This window comes from Trichoderma evansii, assembly GCF_050947405.1.
Source record: "Trichoderma evansii strain SZMC 28006 chromosome Unknown GGI43scaffold_53, whole genome shotgun sequence".
NCBI lineage: Eukaryota > Fungi > Ascomycota > Sordariomycetes > Hypocreales > Hypocreaceae > Trichoderma > Trichoderma evansii.
In genome coordinates, this window is record NW_028145153.1 from 1 (window position 1) to 19409 (window position 19409).

Sequence of the window (19409 nt, forward strand, 5' to 3'; positions counted from 1 at the left end):
AAAAATAAAATAAATTTTTAAAATTAATTTATTTATATTTTTTTATTATTTATTAATAATTAATATTTTATTATAATATTTATTTAATAAAAATTATTTATATTATATATTAAAATTAATTATTTTCTTTTTATAATAAAATTAATATATATTTATTATATATTTTTAATTTTTTTATAATTTTATTTAGAATTTTTATATTTATTATTAATTTTATAAAAATATTTTAAATTTTTAATAAATTTATAAATTTAATAAAAAATAATTTAAAAAATAAATTATTAATTAAATATTTTATTATTATTTCTAATATTTAAAATTTTAAATTTATTTAAAATATAAAATAAATTATTATTAAATTTATATAAATTATTATTTTTAAATAATTTTTTTTTATAATATATATTATTTTAAATTTAAAAATTAAATATAAATTTTTTTTAATAATTTATAATTTTTTATTATATAATTAAGTTTTTTATAATTATAATATTTAAAAAAAGAAATTTTATATTATATTAAAATTTATTTTTCCTAGGTTTTTATTATTATTTTTAATAATTATTTTTTATTATTTTTTATTTTAATTTATTTAAAATATATATTTTTTATTTTTATTTAAAAAAATATATTTTTAATTTTTATAATAAATTATTAACTTTTATATATTCTTTTATAAAAAATAAAAATTATATTATTTTTTATTAATTTAATAAGTTTTTTATTAATTTTAAATATATATTTATTATAAAATTATCTAATAAATATTAATTTTTTTTAATTAATATATATTATTAACTTTTATAATATTATAATATAATTTAAATATATTTTATTATAATAACCTGGTTATTAAATTCTTAAATAAAATTAGTAATATAAAAAATTTTTAAAAAAATAAATTTAAAATTTAAGTTTATATTAATAAATAAATTAAAAAATTTAAAAGTAATAGTAATAAGTAATAATAATTAATTATTATTAAAGTTAATGAAATTTAATAAGTTATATTTTAATTATATTATAATTAATATATTAATAACTAGCTATTTAAATTATTTTAAAAAATATTAAAAAATAAATTTATATATTTAATTAAATACTTTTAAATTATTTATAAATTTTAATAATTTTTTATAAATTATTTTATAAAATTAATAATCTTTTTATAAATTAATAAATTATTTTAATAATTTAATAATTTAATTATAATTAATAAGTTAATTTTATATTAATTTAATTTTATTTATTTTATAAGCTTATTATTATAATTATAAAAGTTAAGTTATATTATTTATTTTAATAAATAATAATAAATTTATTTTTAATTTTTAAATTTTTTTTTAAATTTATTAAAATTTTAAAAATAATTTTAATATTATTTTTAATAATAATATTATATTTAATATAATTATTTTAAATAAATTTAAATTATTTAAAAATAAATTTAATAAAATATAATATTATAAAAAAATTTTTTTTTTTTTTTTAAAAAAATAATAAAAAAAATTTTATAATAAGTTTTAAATTATATAATAAATAATTAAAATTTAATTAATTTATTATTATATATAAATAAAAATAAAAATTTAAATATAATTTTAATATTTCTTTTTAAATTAATAATTTTTATTATATTTTATATAATTTTTTAATAAAACTTTTAAAATATTTAATAATAAGCTTATTTTAATTAAATTTATTAATAAAATTAATATTTTTATTATTATTTTTAATAAAATTAATATTTTTATTATTATTTTTAATAAAATTAATATTTTTATTATTATTTTTAATAAAATTAAAAGTAAAAATATTAAAATTATTTAAAATTATTAATATTATAATAAATTAATTATTTAAAAGTTTTTTAAAAAAATTTTAAATAAAAAGTATTATTATATAATATTTAAATTTATACTAGGTGTACTATTAAAATATAAAATAAGTAATTTTTAAAAAATAAATTTTATAATTTAATTTATATTAATAAAAAAAATTATAAAAATATTTAAAAACAGTTATAAATTATATAATAATAATTATAATATAAATACTAATTTAATTATTATATTAATATTATAATAATAATTAATTATTTAAGCTTTTATTTAAGAAATATAATAAATAATTTTATATATTAAGTTATTTTAAGTAGCTTATAATTTTAATTATAATTCTTATAAAAGGCTTATTCTTTTAATAGTAAGCTATCCAGGCTAGCTTATATTCTAAATAGTAATTCTTTTTTTATTAGCTAGTTAGTTTATAATATATCCGTGGGTATATATCTTATAGTGGTTAAGTCATAATAATATTATTATAAATATTAGAGAGATATTAAAGTTAACAACTAGCTATATACTTATAACTCTAGACCTCTATGTTATAACATATTTTTCAGGCAAGTATATTATATATCGGGTTATAAAGGCCGCATAGCTTGTCTATTTTAGTGTCCAGCGTATCCTGATTTATCTCCCTCTCTGAGTTCCCAAGTACAGCGACATTTGGCCATGATTTCCAACCTGGGCCACCTGTTGGATTCTTTGCAAAGTCCGCCCAAGCCTTCTGCATGTATCGGCTCAGCGTTTCCTGTTTAATAGTTACACCGCTTCTTGGATATGTACTGAAAATTTCTGATATTTCGCTAGAGTGATACACGCCGGCATCTGGAAATAACTGTGTATTTGGAAAAGAAGCGTTGAATAAATACCGCCAAGTTGGAAATCCAGCTAAAGATGTGTAGTTGGCAATTTGGGACGCTGTACACAAGAAACGATAGTCGGTATCAATTGCCGCTGCTTGCTCAAATTCATTGGAGATGGCAGAAGAGCCAACAGGGTAAGCAGCCAGCACTTTGTCGTAAAATGACTGATTCATATGCGGCAGGACTGTCTGTAAATACTGCTGGGTTGAGTTGTATCCGGTTACAAAGAGGCGGCCCTCTTGGAAGTTATTGCCAATAAGGATCGGTACCTGGGCGATTTTTCCGTGTTGTCTAGCGACACCCGCGTGGGAAATAAAGGTGAGGTTATCTCTGACAGGACCAAAATTAAAATCACCAGCTTCTTCAATAGTTGATTTGATTTTGCTGGCCGGTATACGCCTCACACAGGCGATCACGTCAGACGCAGATGAACAGTTGAGCTTTCCAACCATATTCTCCCAAGGCGCAGTTGTGTTGGGGCTGTTGGGGTAAAAGGTCATCTGGCCAGACTCCATGATAGCAGCAACAAACGGTGGGTCCTTGTGATATGAAGTTACCAGCGCGTCCACGCTACACATAATCAGCAGACGCTTGACGAAGATAGTAGTAGGCATTACCTAGCTGCTCCAGCTGATTCTCCAAAGATTGTTACGCGCTTTGGATCACCACCAAAAGCATGTATATTGCGTTGCACCCAGTGGAGTGCAAAATGTTGATCAAGGAATCTACAAGCGTCAGCTTTTTCACAGCGTAGTATAATTCATAGTACTTGCCCTAAGTTTTGCTGCTCAATGGGCAGCTGAGGCGCCATTGGAAATCCGAATACATTTGTCCTATAGTTGACTGACACTACAACGATATCTTGGTTTGCAGCCATGAAAGACCCATCCCACCGTGGATCACTATTGAAGCCAAGTTCAAAGCCACCGCCATAGATCCAAACCATAACAGGCTTTGCTCCTGGCGTGACAGGCGCGTATATATTGACATTGAGACAATCTTCGCTTTCCCCTATTGGTGGGGGCGGAGTATTGGACCACGCAACTACCTGCGCCTGCGGAATACCATCCTGAGGGGCAAGCTGCTGGATGCAGGCCGGACCATATTTTGACACGTCCAGTGGGATAGTCCACGGAGTGGGCGTTTCAGGAGGCTGGAATCGTACTGGAGATGCTGCGAAGGGAACCCCTAGGAACTTATGGATAGGTGGTCTTCCGTCTGACAACGACGTAGTCACACCAACAATAACACCTGAATCAACCGTAGCCGTAGGAGAAATGCGAAATTGACCCGTAGCCAAAGAGCTTGAGGGAGCTCCAAAGAGAGAGAAGGCGGCTAAAGCGGAGAAACGGAATGTGATCATTATGAGATAGTTTTAATATGATGGATTCTGATTGATTCTGACTGCCTCTGTGTGAGAGATGCTCATATTTATACATTTTCAATACTTCTCCCCTTATTGAATATGTCATATCATTTCTATGTACACGATAATCAAGGAGGTGCTGATGTATACGCGTCACAGAGGCTCATACTCTTATCAAAGACCCGCATAAGAGGCGTCAATTGAAATGTGTTAGTCATGATTCGTATGAGCTTACATCTTGTGGCTCATGGCTGGCAGTTAAACTCTCGTTCAAACAACACAGATTTTTATTGTTTTTTAATCTGTTGTTTTTTTCTGTCTTCTTTTATCCCTTCTGTTCCCTTTAGTAGATAGTACCAGGACAAATCCATGTGATAGGGGTTATACTTTTGTCCGAATTCTGCGAAGTCTCTAGTTTCATCACGCAGGCCACTACAGACACAAAGAAGAAGTTGATATGAGATCTGCAAATTGAATCTGAATTATGGCGTAATCTTACATTTCTGTACGGATATTTAGTTTCATTAACGTTGTCTAGCCTGTTTAGTTGGCGGCCTGGATTTGATTTTGGTCATTGCAACTAGTTAGCTATTCCATTTATGGTCACGGCTGCGGCTTGCCAGCTATTCCATTTGTGGTCATGGTTGCGTTTTGCCAGCTATTCCATTTGAAGACGCCGTTGCGAGTTATCGATCATCCGGCCAAGTCTTCGTGCACTGGGCAGATCGTATTACCTGTTTGAAACTAAGCAATCGGCTTTGAATAGCCGAATAATCTTAATAGTAGAGCAATGGTATTGGAGCGTATTGTGTAATTTTTTGTTTCCCATAATATGGATGTACAACTTGCATGCAGGTGGCTTTGATATCTCGGGTTCAAAATGAAAAGAAGACTCTACTGCGCTTTTCTCCATATTCCCTTCTCTTAATAAACCACCTCATTCCCACTTTCGCATGCGCTTCCTGATTTTTTGAAAACCACAATTCATCACCTTTGTTCTACAAGTGCATTCTTTGTCCATAACGATAGCCATGAAACACTCAACTCGCGCCCTCGTGCCTAGAGGAATTGACTCTTCTTGCGCTCGACCTGTCGCCGGAGAACATGGAGATGTCTTAAGCATCGGTATCACGACGCAAACGCTATTAAAGATCCTTACGGCCGTCTTCCTTATCTTAACTCTCCTCAATAGCATATTCCACATTACAAGGCATCTTACCCGCTACACCATTCCACGCCAACAGCGCCAAATAATCCGTATCATTTTGGTTCCCACCGTCTTTGCTATTTTCTCTTTTCTGTCCGTATTATCATATCAGGCGTCCATCTACTTGCGCCCACTGGCTGAAATATACGAATCCATCTGTATCCCTGCTTTATTTTTGCTCTATGTTGATTATATCTACCCCGATAGTCACTCCTGGTGGGACATTCTCGATGCTCAAGGCAAGAGAGGAATCCTCACCGCTGGCAGCTGTTTGGCGTGGTTCAAACGCACTTGTATCTTAGTCTTCCAGTACGTCAGGTGTACCCCGAGCCCTGCTTCTTTTGCTGATATGACTCTATCACAGATATCCGCTATCAAAGACTATTTCTTCCATTGTGGAGATCGCAACGCAAGGTGCTGGAGTGTACTGTGTCAACACGCTAGATCCCCACTATGCACACCTTTGGTGCGAGATCATAAACATTGTGGCAATAATGGTGGCTGCACCGCATGTTGTTCGCTTCGAGCGCCGAATGAAGAAACACATCAATACAAAACATCGGCCCGGACTCAAACTATGGACTTTTAAGGGTTTCGTATTCCTACAGTTTGTGCAGTTGGTCCTGTTTGGGCTGCTGAATGGCCAAACCTTTAGCCCAACATCATACGTTACTTACGACGACCTCTACTACGGCATTCCCTCGATGGTTACTTGTATAGAGGCTTGGATATTTACAAGCATTTTCATCTGGTCATTTTCAACGACGGAGTACACGACTGACAATGTAAACGCTCAAGGTTATCGTATGCCATCCTGGCAAGCGTTTTCTAACTGCCTCAACATTAGAGACCTCTTTGAAGCAGTAGTTTTTATGCTCCGCCTTTTGATTGAAGGACAGTGGCTATTAAGGAGAGGAAATCAAAGCGGTGAAGAATTGAATAACGATGCAAATAGAGAAGATATGGCGAGACAAATATCATAGCATCAATCGCTAAGGCTTACGCAAGTGATAAGAACATAATAAATTATTCTATATTTGCCAAAAACAGAATAAATAAAAGTCTTTGCCATGACAACCACAAGTTACAATGAGTTTGCGTACCTCTTTCCAAGAACCCACAGCCTAATTATACTTGGAAAGGAATGCTTGGGCCTTTCCCAATCCCAGTGAATTCCTTAAAAATACAAAAACATGTTGCAGCCAACCGCGTTTAAAATCAACGTCACAATTTTGAACATCTTTGTTTTGCAAACATGCTATAGCCGCAACAAGAGGCCATAACATCAGCATGCCTCTAAGACTGTACAACTCCTCTGTCGATTGTGGATCGTTCATTCCGCCCGCTGCAGTTAGTTGCAGCATGAACGGCACGCTCATACATAGGTCTGTGATGAGCTCCATTAATAATGCAGCAGTAGAAAAAATAATAGACTCGTTGTACAGAAGTGTCTTGGCATCTGAGAGCGACGAATGAGCAGTAGAGTGAGCCCACTCGAGGATTGAGAGATTTAGCAACAGGCGAGTGCCACGGTAGTGGTTTGTGGATAATGCAGTGAGGAAGGTATCGTAGATGATCATTTCTTTAGGAGCGCCTGGTAGATTGAAGAGCTCTCGAGCCCATTGGGGTCGGTTCTGGACATTTACGGTACAGGTCCGAGAAAAAGTCTGCCCGCCACAGCTGGTAATACGCTGGTACCATTCTTCTAGCGCTTTATCAAGATCCATAACTTCCCAGAGTAGCCGATATGATCTCCACTGCTTCTCATTCAGATCCTTATCTCTGAATAACGTGCAGTGCTGCGAAAATTTATATCGAAGCTTGCAGGCATTGTACATAAGTGTAGTCAACTCTGATCTTGGATCGCTCTTGCTATATAGTTCTATATCTGCAAGAAAAGATGGTGGAGACTCTATATTCGTGAGACAATACATAAGCTGATGAACTATTAGCAAAGCAATGATCACGAGAGTATCTGTATCTGTTGAGCAAGGAGAAAATGGAATGAATACCGCTTGCATGTAGAGGATGGACGCGTGATAACTTTTGCCAAATCTATCTCTCCCGTTCCCACCATCCCATGAATATTCTAGGATAGAAATGGCACCGCGCTGGTGGGTGGCATAAATACCGTCGAAATCGGTCGAGGTTATAGCCTTTCTACATTTAATTTTTTGACATTCAGTTTATGAAACAAGAGGCGCGACAAACCTCGTAAATGCCTAAAAGGAAAATACCGAAGAGAGCCTCTTCAGTTTTTATCTTTCCATCACCGCAACTAGATATTGTTTTTGCGAATCGGCCAAGCGCAGTGTTATACAACGCAGCACCAATATACTTGGCATCTTGTGAATTGAGCCTATTGCCAAAGTTTGCAAAGGAAAGGGCCGAAATTGCAGAATATAGCCAGGAATCTGGCGGTGAGGCTGCCATTAATTGAGGGATTCGGTCCAGCGCACCTCCGCTTGTCGTATCGCGGTTCCGAGCGGTGGCAAAGTCGAAGATGAAGCGTGAATGAACCAGCTGCTGCAATGACGGGCGTAAAGATACGAGTTGGGGGATTGTGGAAAAATTGCTGCTGGGGACTGTTTGTTGTGATACCGTAGATCTGATGCCGTTAATATTTGGCAGTGAAGGAGAAAACGTAGTCCTAGTTGCTCGTTGTCGCCATTTCTTCTTCACAGCTTTTTCTGCACGATCGTTTTGATTACGGAGAATCAAATCAAATTTGTGCGGATACTCGCATGCCTGGCGATTTTTACTGCATCGCGAGCAGCTAGGCCTATTTTCATCACACTAGTAGTATAATTAGCATAATCATTTTGTACGAGATGAGTAACCTCCAGTTGAATGGTACAAATGCGGAGATATAGTATCAGCAGGGTGCGATAACTAGTTGCAAACCTATTGGTAGTCCTATGAAGCTTCTTAGAGGAAAGCTCTGTTTGTAAAGGAAAAATAATCTACTAGGATGCCACAGTTCAATATTTGAAAAGGATTACCTTGACCTTTCTGGAGACACCCCCTGGCCTTAAGGTATAAAGTAAGACATGACTTCTATTTTAGGTATTTAGTTGGCTAGATGTGCTGGTAGTAGATGTGGTCCCTTAACAGTGAACTTACAGTGTGCTTAAGCTGTATTAGATAATTTCAGGGCATTTGGCAAAGTTCGATGACGGTGGTTAGTCAGATCTAATTCAACCGTATAAGAGTTAGAGGTTGAATATTACCTTTACAGGGGTGTAAAAACCAGCTCTAGCATCCATGTTTATTCTTAATTCCACTAAATTAGGAATGAAACTGTACGAGAGTTAAATTACTCTGTACTCGTAGGCTTATTGTCCGCATATCTCTGTAAACCCGAAGTTGTTAGGATCCTATACAAAGCTGGAGGAGTTCGCCAACCAGAACGTAAGCGTTGCCCTTGACAGGAATAAAATGTTGCACCGGTCTGGGGCTAGAAGTGGTGAAGACTGTAGGAGAATCAAAGCCATTGCTGACACGATCCGCACTAATTATCCTCGGGACTGCCGACGCAGTATTCCATTCGTCAACTCCAGGATTACACTGCTTTATCAGAGCGGGCGCCTCATGTACGGGTATTAGCTTCTCACTCAAAATCCAACTCCATCAGTCACGGAAGACTTTAGGCCAGGCGCCACTATCAAGGCACAAGCCTGGCTCCCATCTCCGTGGCTCCGCATTGATAAGCCACTCATCCAAGTGCATCCATGCCGAAACGAGAGCAATGCTGGTGTCATAGGGCTCGGGTTTTGCCTTTTTTGCCGGACTAAATACACCGTGAAGAGCGGAGAAAAGCCATCGGCAACATCGGCATATGCATGTGCCGCCAGCCAGTAATTTAACTGTCGCTGTAATGAAACTCTGCCTAGGTCTTCATCGTGTGTGTAGCACTGAGCCTCGGTGCCCAACATTCCTATCACTTCTGCTGTTACAATTTGAGTCGCCTTTTTAGACAAATTACACGTGTTGGGAATTTGGTGCCAATGCAATTAGCGACATTAGTTAGGGAAGGATTGGGGTGAATATTCGGGGGAACATAATGTCAACAAATATTGGACGTGTTGCGGCCTAGTTGCGAATATATCTATTTCACGAAAGCCCTGGAACAGTCGCGAATGCGGAGTACTCAATATGATCTAGGAACTGTTTTTTTTTTACCGTATTCGGTCTCGCCTTACTCAATCGCCAATCCCACTAAGCTTCTGTTCCAACTAGGCCAAAGTAACAGGAATCGTCACGGCATGCCCTGGTAAGAGATGTGACAGTCGAATTTGCCTCACAGTTCACAATGGGCCCTCATTTCCTTTATTTTCTAACAACTATTTCTTTTCCTTAAGATGCTAAACTCGGCCTTGTGCAAAAGAAGGGTTAATATCTCAATTATATTCCAGGGCAGTTCCTGTGAACTAGAAATTAATAAACCATTAGAATAAGTTAAATCAGATATTTAAAACCATATTCCGCACTAGCACAGTAAAATATTCTTATTAGATAAATATAACTTTATAAATAGTTAAAATTAGATTTTGGGATCCACAGTCCGCACTAGCATGGCTATACATTTCATTTAAACGAAACGAAAAACGAAAAACGAAAAACGAAAAACGAAAAACGAAAAACGAAAAACTACCTTTACAACCCTGGTGTAGACCAATCAGCTAGGATGCGTACTTGATTGCCTGCTAAAATGGGAATTGCTACACGGGCCTGACGCTTTGGTTACACGGGCCTAAATTCTTACACGGGCCTGACTTTTACCCCGTCTGATTCACTTACTTTAATATAGCAACTATCGGTGTAACTGTCCTACACCGCCAGATATTGTCCTGGTGTAGCTATCTTATAGAGCTATGACATATAAGCTTTAGCTTTTATTAGTGTATAGCAAGGTTAACCCTTTTATCTTCAGCTTCTATATAAGTTCTTATTTTCCTCACTAACAGAGCTATTTCTCCTTTTAACTCTTTCACCTTCATTTAAAAACAAGGGATTTGAATTATAAACTTAAAGGTAAGCTTTTCTTTTATATATAACTATAACTTAAGTTATTAACTTATATTTAAACTAACTTATAACTTAATACTAATAGTGAAGTTTGGATCTATAATATCTTACAATAACTTAAGATTACACCAATATGGGGTCTCTTACACTCGGTTTACTTTTAAGTCTTGTTACTAGTGTATATTGCGTGGATTATACACTGTTTTCAGGCCCAAATTGCAATTCGGGACTCGCACAAACCGCAGACCTTTCAGGAAATTGCATACTTGGGATAAACGGAGGAAGCAACCCTGTTGTCTCTGCGCGTAGTGGCGACCAAGACAGCTCGAGTTGCTTATGCTTTTACGCCGATCCGTCATGCCAGCAACATATAGGCGAAGCGTGGACTGTTAAGGGTTTAGATGATCAGTGCTTTGAGGCTGGAGGCGTTGGCGCAGCGCTTTCATATAAGTTTGTATGGCTTACACGGTCTGGCCCCTGTCCGTGCTAGGTGGTCTGACTTAGAGTGGGGTCATGACAGTGCTGCAGTAGCACTAGCGCAACAGTTACCCCAAATGGAAAAGCGCAAGGAGAGCTACTTATGCTATATATACAGATACTAGAAGTAGTATTGTAGCAAGAAACCGTGGGCTTCTCCTTTATAGCTACCTTTATTAAATCAGCGGACGAATTTAGCTAATGTTATAAGAGATAAAATATTGCTTGTAAACAGTTAGTCGATTTTGATAGTTTTGGTATATAGTACCTCCCATTCGCGCATTTTACTCTCGGCATCATCGTTGCACATTGACACCACTTGGCCTTTGTTAGATTATTCACTTTACCATGAGCTCTGAATCTTTGCCTTATACTATGCCGAATTTGGCAGGAAAAGTTTTCACTGTTACAGGAGGTAATGCAGGAATGTAAGTTCCATCACTAATAATATAATTTCTCCAAAGTAAACTGTTACGACCTGGTTCCCCGTAATAGTTAAATCCCTTATAATAGCTGGTTCCGTTACAGTAATTGCTACAATAGTGGTTGTTGGCCTAATCTTTTACCCTGTTTGGCTTAACGGTATAACGGATCGTTACATAAACAGTATATTAATCGTTTTAGTGGCAAGGAAACTGTAATCGGCCTTGCATCTTATAACGCGCGTGTCTACATGGGTGCAAGGAGCGAGCAGAGGGCAATGGATGCAATAGTGGAAATCGAACAGAAATCCCAAAGCAGATGTCCGGTACCTTCCTTTAGACCTGTCGAGCCTGGATAGCGTCTCCAAAGCCGCTCAAATTGTTCTCAAGTAGGTGTAATGCATATCTGGTACTGGGAAACCGTCTATTACGCAGCTTTGTTAGTTGACTGTCTGACAGAAATGAGACTGCTCTTCATGGACTCGTCAATAATGCTGGTACAATGGGTGTTCCATATTCCGAGACTGAAGACGGATATGAGGTTCAATTTCAGGTACACAATATCAAGAGTGGCAACCTCTTCCCGGTTGCTGACCACTAACGTTGTTCAGACAAATTATCTTGCGCATTTCCTGTTTACAAAGCTTCTCCTCTCTCTACTTCTATCTACCGCAGACTCTTCAGGCTCAGGAGATGTTCGCATCGTCAACGTTACGTCAGACGGACATCAACTCTTCGAAAACAAAGGAGGTATCTGCTTTGATGATATTCAGTTGAAGGCTGCGTCATCAATGAAAAGATATGGACAGTCAAAGCTTGCCAACATTCTTCATATAAAAGAGCTGAACAGAATGTTCGGCCCAGAATCACAAAGCGACAATGGTAAGATATGGGTCGCTGCTGTCCATCCAGGCCACATTAGCACAGAGCTAGGAAAGAAAGCAACAGGAGTGGCCCCTGCGTACGTTCTACGGACAATGAGACTCGCTACTCGCCTATTGAAGGTTCTAGACGATCCGAAAAAAGGTGCCTTCTCGACACTGTGGGCGATAGCATGCCAAGGGTTCGATGAGAGCAAGTCGGGCGCGTATGTTATTCCGTATATGAAAATTGGAAAATCAAGTAAGTATGCAATGGATGAGGCACTAGCAAGCAAGTTGTGGAACTGGACCACAGATCAGCTGGAACAAAGCGGTTTCCTAGGCTGATTGCAAGTTCGCGCGAAAATAAATCACAATTTTTCACGACAGATGTACAGAGTACTGAGTACATCTAATAATCACAGCCCCTTGCCCTAGTGGCTGTGTCATATACGCGGCTTTAATTCTAGCCTTATAACTGGATCAATCTAGGGATAAAATAGTGATTGAACAAGCTTCAGGCCTAAAGTCAGAAATGTAATTAAACAAAACAAAACAACCTGGTAACTTGTAATAGATCAAATGCATCCTGCGCTCGACAGAAACGCCATGGCACAGCCTCGCAGCGCAGTGTGGCGCTAATGTATTTCATGTTGCGGATTGGGTGATCTAGCGTTCCCACATTATTGGGCTTACGTTGCAACTTTCGTAGACTGCCAACTCTGTCTTCTCAAACTTCGCAAGTTAACAACAACTCGAACAATTCTTCATACCCTCACTCCCTTCTGGGCCGTATCTCACTTCTCTTATGCTTCACAATTGCACATTTTAAACATATACATTCTCAATTTATTTCCTTGGCCATAAAGATGCCCTATAGCGGTCCCAGCAAAGGTTGTCGGAGATGTATACTTACATAATTTTGTATTAAAAAACGTAAATTAAAAATTATAACTAAATCTCTTAAAAATTAATATTTTCTAATATTTTCTCTCTAGTTAATTATTCCATATCAAGTTACAGTATAACTTAATAAAAAAATAGTACCGCTAAGGCAGTTACAAGGTTTACAGCTTAATAAAGCCACTAACCCTGTATAGCTTAATAAAACTTATTAGTTTATATGTTAAGTTTTAAAGACCTTAGAATCTATTATATAAATATACCTAATGTCCCGATTATGTCGAAACCTGACAAGAATAAAAATATATGAATAGCCTCTATAAAGACATCCTAGGCATCCTTCTTCTAGAGTAGTGTAAAACACATTAACAATAAGATTTTAGTAAGTTTTACTCTGCTTCCAACCTATAATTATTACAGTTGAACAGCAAATTGAACGAGCATCTCCATCGTTGAATTGTTCACCTGCGAGGAATCCCACACAGTGGAGAGTATTGTGATGCTCCCATTGGAGTCCAGCTTAAACCCAGATATGCCATTCTGAGTAGGTGCGGTAGGGGAACCGATCCACTCGTAAGCACCGCCCCTCGAGGAGCCTACCACGTGTCGAACAGTAGCACGGTTACCGTAGGGTACACTGGTCAGTGCTCGAGAGAAGTATTGCTGTATGCTGTTCCGACCTTCTATTCGAGTCCTCGTGGTACGATCTTCAAAGACGGCATCGAAAGAAAACAACGACGCCGCTGCAATACTGTTGCCCGTCGAAAGGGCGTCGTTAAGTTGGGAAGTAACATTCTGTATCACAGGATTCGGTGTCGTTGTTATGTTAGATTCCCCAAAAGTCTTAGGGAACTCGTCGCTAGGGCTTTTCAATGCAATAAGCCCGTCATGTCGCCCATCCCAGTAGTCCACCCATCGCGCAACTTTGCCGTCTTTGAAGTCCACGGCGGCAATAGTGCGAGTTTCAAATCCAAACATATCTGGCGTATCTTCGCCAAAAACTACCGCACTGTTCATGTCGCCGATGATCGTAAGAGGATAGGATCTCCCGTCCGGCTTGCCCTGGCTTATAAATTGCGAAAAGGCAGATGGAATATTTGCCTGATCCACCCCGAAGCCGATTATAGCGTCGAAGTAAACATCTCCACTAGGTACAAAGTATGATGCCCAGCCATCTATGTCGTGAAGGCTCTTAGTAGTGAAAAATCTGTGGAGAAAATCGACGAGTGCAGGCGTGGCGTGGCTAGTGTCAGCAATGTTGGGGTACAGGGAAGACGTATCCCGAGCCTGATAAGTCGGCGAGGCTCCCACGCAGCTGATAAACGCCAGAATCACAGCCTTCCCAATTGCGAATAAATTTTGCATTTTGAATTAGCCTCAAATAACTATCAATTCCTTGTTAATGTATGTTGACCGAAGTAATTGTAAACCGGGCATAACATTGCAAGACAGAGAGTAATTTATATAGTACATCCAGTATCAGTGTATCACAAATCACAACTGAGAAAGTAACTGGAATAGTTCGGCCGGCTGCAAAGGCTACCAGTCGCTATACAGGCAACCATAGAGGCACTTGATAATCTTACTAAGAGCCGCGCGCACGGTCAGCTCATCTTCAGATCGAGCATATTTTATTCAAGTTCTATAATAGCTGAGAATATTATGTGTAAGCCGCGCGCTGTAAGCTAATCTTAAAATCAGAGGCGCTTTATTCAAGATCTGTACTAGCTGAAAATAGTATAACATGTAAGCCGCGCGCTATTAGCTAATCTTAACATCAAGGATACTTGCTCAAAATCTACACTAGCTGAGAATATTTTACTTATAAGCCGCGCGCGCTATTAATTAACCTTACATTGCTTTTAATTAGTAAGTAAGTAAAAAATAGTTATCAGATTAACTTCATATCTTATTATTTTACATGGAGTTATAATATATCTTCACAAAAAGCGAAGCTGCTAAGGCGGCTACAGGGGACGCAGTTTAATACTAAGTACTACCATGTATAGCTTAATAAGGCTTATTAGCTCCCTGGTTTATGTTTTACAAAGTTAGAAACTTGAGAATTTCTTATATAAATATAATATATTATGTTTTTTTAAAAAAACAAACTGTACTAAGGCTGTTATTCCATAACACTAGCGCCACCTTGTATAACCTGCTCTGTTATTGCTTTCCTTCTATAATGATATATCTGAATCATAGGCTCCCTGAGCTCGCAAATCATTAAAACGCTTCCTCGTTTCAGGGGATATAGATTGGGGAGGTTTTGGTACGTAGTTCTCTTGTGCATAGTGAACAACCTCCACGAATTCAACATGCAGCGATTCATACCCAATCATCCCAAGATCTTTTAGCTCATTAAAGAGATTTTTCATGACGTCCCAAGGTGGCCTTCCGCGTCGATTATACCTCACCTTTTCTTTAAAGAATCGTTCTCCTTCCTCGTCAGTGAATGCGAGAAAAAGAGCTAACCGTCTTGCAATTTGTCCCTGGAACTCACAAGTCCCCTCTATCCATACGGGAATTTGGGACTTGAGTGCCGCCCAGGGACTCTTAGCTAGGTCTTCTTCATCATCATAAAAGTGCCAGTAGGGGAATATTCTAAGTTCTTCAATAGAGAGAATAGCTTCTTGGTCTAAGTCTGCAGGAAAATAGATTGTCAAGACCTCATAAAGCTTTTGTGGAGGGAAAATGGGGTTTGCGCGTATGATCTCCCCAATCCTGGACCGGGCAAATTCTTGGCTCCATGAGCGATGGGAAAGAGCTTCATTTAATCTGAGGAAAAGCTCTGAGGTAAGAAAAATTTCCCTCTCTCTGCTGCTTCTCCACTCTAGTAGTTGGTTAGCTATTAGATATTTAGAAGATGGATAGCATCCTCTTACATCAAAAGGTAAGTGCTGCTTACCTATAATCAACCATTCAATCCCGCTTAGTTCACGAGGACGGCCTCGGGCGATAACAATGCATTCATTAAGTTTGTGTATCTCTTGGAGGGTGGCAAAAAGGTCCTCGCTATTTGGGATGACGCCATTGGATGGATCTTTGAGCGATATCCATTCTACCAATCTGCGTGGCTTTTCCACTGGAAATGGGTCTTTGCCATTTGCTTTTGTGGCATTGTTGATGATAGAACTCAGATTATTCTGTTGCTTTGAAGTACGTTTTGTTATATTTTTCTCAGCATTTATTTTACTGGCACGTGTAGCTGATCGAGTATTAGGCATGGCGTAGCAAATTATAGAGTAGTGCTAAATGAGTGAAAAGAGCATTAAGAGGTGAGTGGCTAGTTAAATACACGCTTGAATTTTCTGTCCAGAAACTACTAACTGTATTAGGCAAAGCCCTGATAAACTAAGTTACTATGTCTTGGCTACTATACCCAGATTCAAAGTACGGAGTATGTTAGAGTGAGTTACTAGGCATAACTTTGCCACCAACAAAAAAATATTACATCATAATATTACAACTCAGCATCTTGGATCCATAGCTGCGTATTAGGCTCGATCAATGTTACGCAATCTTAGCAGTTTACTCCTGTAAATGAGTTGTATCTGGAGGCTTCATTTGCTATTGGATGTTCTGGGATCTAGCGAAACTGTAGCTCCCATCCTTGACTTTGACAGTTATCAGGGATATACAGACACTTTTATAGTTCACCTCGAGTTCCATTTAGTTACCCACCCTAAAAATATTCTGGAGCTAAAACCATCTCTCCTCCCACATCTTCTTCGCTATCATAGACACCTGAAGTGCTGCAGCAATAATGGCAGGTATCCCCGTCCTGCGCCTCGTCCGTATTAATCATATGTGCATCTTGGAGCGTGTAGTTACGGAATGCTTCGAAATCATGCTACAACTCAACTCTCTTGCGCGCCCATCCCGCGTCGATCAGCTCTATAATGTTAACGAGCGTATCCTTCAAGTGGTTCTTGCTCACTGCGATGGAGTCGCTCGGCGGTATACCGACCTCTTCGCATAGGTCTTGATACCACTTAAGTTCCTCTTCTTCAGTGAGCTCTTCACCGGCGTCGTCTAGCGGCCATGATTGAGAAACGTAGTGTAATTTGAGTTCCTGGCGCATTGCAATAGTGCACTCCCGATTATACAACTGGGAGCCGGAAATCCAGTTCTGGGATGACGCGAGGCGGGGTAGACTCATTGTGGAATGAGGCGCTACCGCCAGGGGTAAAGCTTTCTAATTTAGCGAAGTGGGATAGACGGTGGTGGGAGATTCAGATCCTCGCTATTAAATGATGTTGTAAGGACTAGATTTGCCTATAAAAAGCTGGTTAATAGAGTTGGATATAAAATGCCTGACAACTGGCAGTATATACCGCGACTTTACAACTCTACTCTAATCTTCTAAATCAACTATACCCCTGGTATAACAGGCCATACAGAGGTTAATTAAAAATTAACTTAAGTTAATCTAGGGTTACCATTTAGTAGCAATTCATTTCATCAGTTACCTAAAGAAAACTAATTATTTTTATCTTTTATTAATAAACTATGAAACAAATAATTATACTAATAAAAAAAAAAGATTACTAATTAATCTGGCAACCCTGAGTTAATCAGACTCTTACTATTATAGGAATTCCAACAAAGATTAGCTAGTATAATATTCTATATAATAACCCGGTATATAACAGGTTATAACATAGGATTTTTAAGCTGCCGGGATTGGCTGCATGGGAGAAACGTCGTTGCCCATATCGGGTACCGCCCATCATGCCCCTAGCTAGCACTGCAATATTAGTAAGGCCAAAGGCAGCAATTAATGCTTTACCAGCAGCAGTTTTCTGTAAAATTGCATATTCCTGCTGTGATATCTGGCCAACGCCGGAATCCCAGAACAAACCATCAAGCATCAAGGCGATACCAAAAAACTTATTAAAGTCAGCATTGAGTACACAATCCCGGGTGTTTCTTATAGCATATGACGCAGCAACGCCATGCACTGAAGGGAAAACTACGAGAAAATTTTTAGTAAAAGCTCGGAGATGACTTGCAAAGGGTTGGCTTACCATCACCCATACCATCACTCCGCAAGGCATGCGTGTAAAGGGCGCCGAGCCAACTCTTACCCGCTACATCAAGCGTCGTACCACTAGCAAATATAATAGGTCCCTTGTTTATAAAACCCATTGGCAGATTCATGTTCTTTGTACAGAAAACATAATATTAAGAGAAATTATCCCAATTCTCGACCTTGTATCCTGACAGGCCGTTTATCGCGCATCCGGAGGTGGGGAGTTAAAGATTTGACGTAGGGTTCCTGCTGAAGTCGGCTGCGGCATGATTGTAAGGGTCCGCTTAGGCTGGTTAATAGTGTAGCCAAATCACTCTGCGAACTATTAAACACTAACTGAAAACAAGCGAGCCGTTGCTGCTCTTCGACAAATACGGGGCATCATCGCACATCACGAGGAGATACGGCTTACCAGCGTTAGCCCATTAATATTGCATTCCCCAAAGGGTCCCTTGTGGAAATCTGTAAGTGTAGTAACCTTTGCCAGTTCCCTAACCAGCTGTCTAAATTACAAACCACTTCCCAAACGCCCAACTTCACAGGTGTCATATCTGTATTATTGCCGAAGAAAGCGCCGTAGGTTAAATTCAGTCGATATCTCTCCCAAGCAAAAACATTAGCAAGGAGTGTCGTCTGGGACTGTTTGCTAGGGTGTTTCATACAATACAAATTTGCATCTACAATCTGACCAAGAATCCCAACAGCAGTAGTAAAGAGGCCGCCAGGGCCAGCAGCAGCCGGAAAGCCATTGGACTTGGCCCAAGGGTCACATGTTGTCGCATCAACCCACACCGGTGTGCCGGCTATTAGTTGAGCAACAGCTGCTTGAAGACTCCCAAGGGCCGCCAAAATGGCGATTATCGGAGTTTTCATTATGGTTAATATGGAGTCAGGAACCTATTGGGTTAGAGATAATAAATGACTGTGACGAGCAATGAAGGGAGCGAAGAGCGAAAAGAATGTCAACTACCAAGGTAGTGGGAAAAGGCAGCGGGAAAAGGTCGTAAAAAATGATCTCCAACAATTGGGGCACACTCCAAGTATAAATACCTACGGAGACACTCGTAGAACCGAACCGACATTATATCACCTGGGCCCCGGGCCACTCGACCATACCGTGTTTTTTGCATTGGATAAGATACCCTTGCGGGCTGTCTTTACCCATATTAAAGAATGGCCTGATAAATTAGTCGTCGGTTCCTCTTGTTTGTCTGTAATCTACTATTTAACATGTGTGTCCACTAAGTAAGATCTCCTCGTATGATAGACGACTAGGCGTTCAACCCTACGACAAGAGCCCGGGGGGAGGGGGGGGGGGGGGGGGGGGGGGGGGTTGGTTTTGTAATAAAATTCCCAGCGAAGTGCTTCGTGGTGGGGGTAACCAACTGTGGGGGGGGAGGG

At 38.3% G+C, this 19409-nt stretch overlaps 9 protein-coding genes across 9 annotated transcripts; 2 read left to right on the plus strand and 7 right to left on the minus strand.

Moving 5' to 3' along the window:
- Nucleotides 1-2400: 2400 nt before the first annotated feature.
- GGI43DRAFT_426745 (Alpha/Beta hydrolase protein) lies at nucleotides 2401-4073 on the minus strand (the record flags this gene model as incomplete). Its single annotated transcript, XM_083208711.1, has 3 exons — nucleotides 2401-3280; nucleotides 3328-3435; nucleotides 3484-4073. The coding sequence occupies 3 exons, from the start codon at nucleotides 4071-4073 to the stop codon at nucleotides 2401-2403; spliced, it is 1578 nt and encodes a 525-aa protein (XP_083054993.1).
- A 1034-nt stretch (nucleotides 4074-5107) lies between these two features.
- Nucleotides 5108-6175, plus strand: GGI43DRAFT_426746 (OSTA/TMEM184 family protein; the record flags this gene model as incomplete). The annotated part of the gene is made up of 3 exons (XM_083208712.1): nucleotides 5108-5592; nucleotides 5648-6052; nucleotides 6151-6175. 3 exons carry the CDS (start codon nucleotides 5108-5110, stop codon nucleotides 6173-6175), a joined length of 915 nt encoding a protein of 304 aa, XP_083054994.1.
- Nucleotides 6176-6407: 232 nt separating this feature from the next.
- On the minus strand, nucleotides 6408-8549 carry GGI43DRAFT_433003 (Zn(II)2Cys6 transcription factor domain-containing protein; the record flags this gene model as incomplete). Its single annotated transcript, XM_083209676.1, has 4 exons — nucleotides 6408-7220; nucleotides 7296-7439; nucleotides 7495-8079; nucleotides 8514-8549. 4 exons carry the CDS (start codon nucleotides 8547-8549, stop codon nucleotides 6408-6410), a joined length of 1578 nt encoding a protein of 525 aa, XP_083054995.1.
- Nucleotides 8550-11136: 2587 nt separating this feature from the next.
- GGI43DRAFT_426748 (NAD(P)-binding protein) lies at nucleotides 11137-12418 on the plus strand (the record flags this gene model as incomplete). The annotated part of the gene is made up of 5 exons (XM_083208713.1): nucleotides 11137-11216; nucleotides 11413-11465; nucleotides 11530-11599; nucleotides 11670-11763; nucleotides 11822-12418. The coding sequence occupies 5 exons, from the start codon at nucleotides 11137-11139 to the stop codon at nucleotides 12416-12418; spliced, it is 894 nt and encodes a 297-aa protein (XP_083054996.1).
- Nucleotides 12419-13195: 777 nt separating this feature from the next.
- Nucleotides 13196-14355, minus strand: GGI43DRAFT_419401 (uncharacterized protein). The gene has a single exon (XM_083207671.1). It carries the CDS (start codon nucleotides 14336-14338, stop codon nucleotides 13388-13390), a length of 951 nt encoding a protein of 316 aa, XP_083054997.1. The 5' UTR covers nucleotides 14339-14355; the 3' UTR covers nucleotides 13196-13387.
- Nucleotides 14356-15153: 798 nt separating this feature from the next.
- On the minus strand, nucleotides 15154-16200 carry GGI43DRAFT_426750 (uncharacterized protein; the record flags this gene model as incomplete). The annotated part of the gene is made up of 2 exons (XM_083208714.1): nucleotides 15154-15804; nucleotides 15859-16200. The coding sequence occupies 2 exons, from the start codon at nucleotides 16198-16200 to the stop codon at nucleotides 15154-15156; spliced, it is 993 nt and encodes a 330-aa protein (XP_083054998.1).
- A 317-nt stretch (nucleotides 16201-16517) lies between these two features.
- On the minus strand, nucleotides 16518-17369 carry GGI43DRAFT_419399 (uncharacterized protein). Its single transcript, XM_083207670.1, has one exon. The coding sequence runs from the start codon at nucleotides 17133-17135 to the stop codon at nucleotides 16827-16829; it is 309 nt and encodes a 102-aa protein (XP_083054999.1). The 5' UTR covers nucleotides 17136-17369; the 3' UTR covers nucleotides 16518-16826.
- Nucleotides 17370-17561: 192 nt separating this feature from the next.
- On the minus strand, nucleotides 17562-18310 carry GGI43DRAFT_419406 (uncharacterized protein). Its single transcript, XM_083207672.1, has one exon. The coding sequence runs from the start codon at nucleotides 18031-18033 to the stop codon at nucleotides 17590-17592; it is 444 nt and encodes a 147-aa protein (XP_083055000.1). The 5' UTR covers nucleotides 18034-18310; the 3' UTR covers nucleotides 17562-17589.
- A 314-nt stretch (nucleotides 18311-18624) lies between these two features.
- Nucleotides 18625-18881, minus strand: GGI43DRAFT_426751 (uncharacterized protein; the record flags this gene model as incomplete). The annotated part of the gene is made up of 2 exons (XM_083208715.1): nucleotides 18625-18654; nucleotides 18690-18881. The coding sequence occupies 2 exons, from the start codon at nucleotides 18879-18881 to the stop codon at nucleotides 18625-18627; spliced, it is 222 nt and encodes a 73-aa protein (XP_083055001.1).
- Nucleotides 18882-19409: the final 528 nt, after the last annotated feature.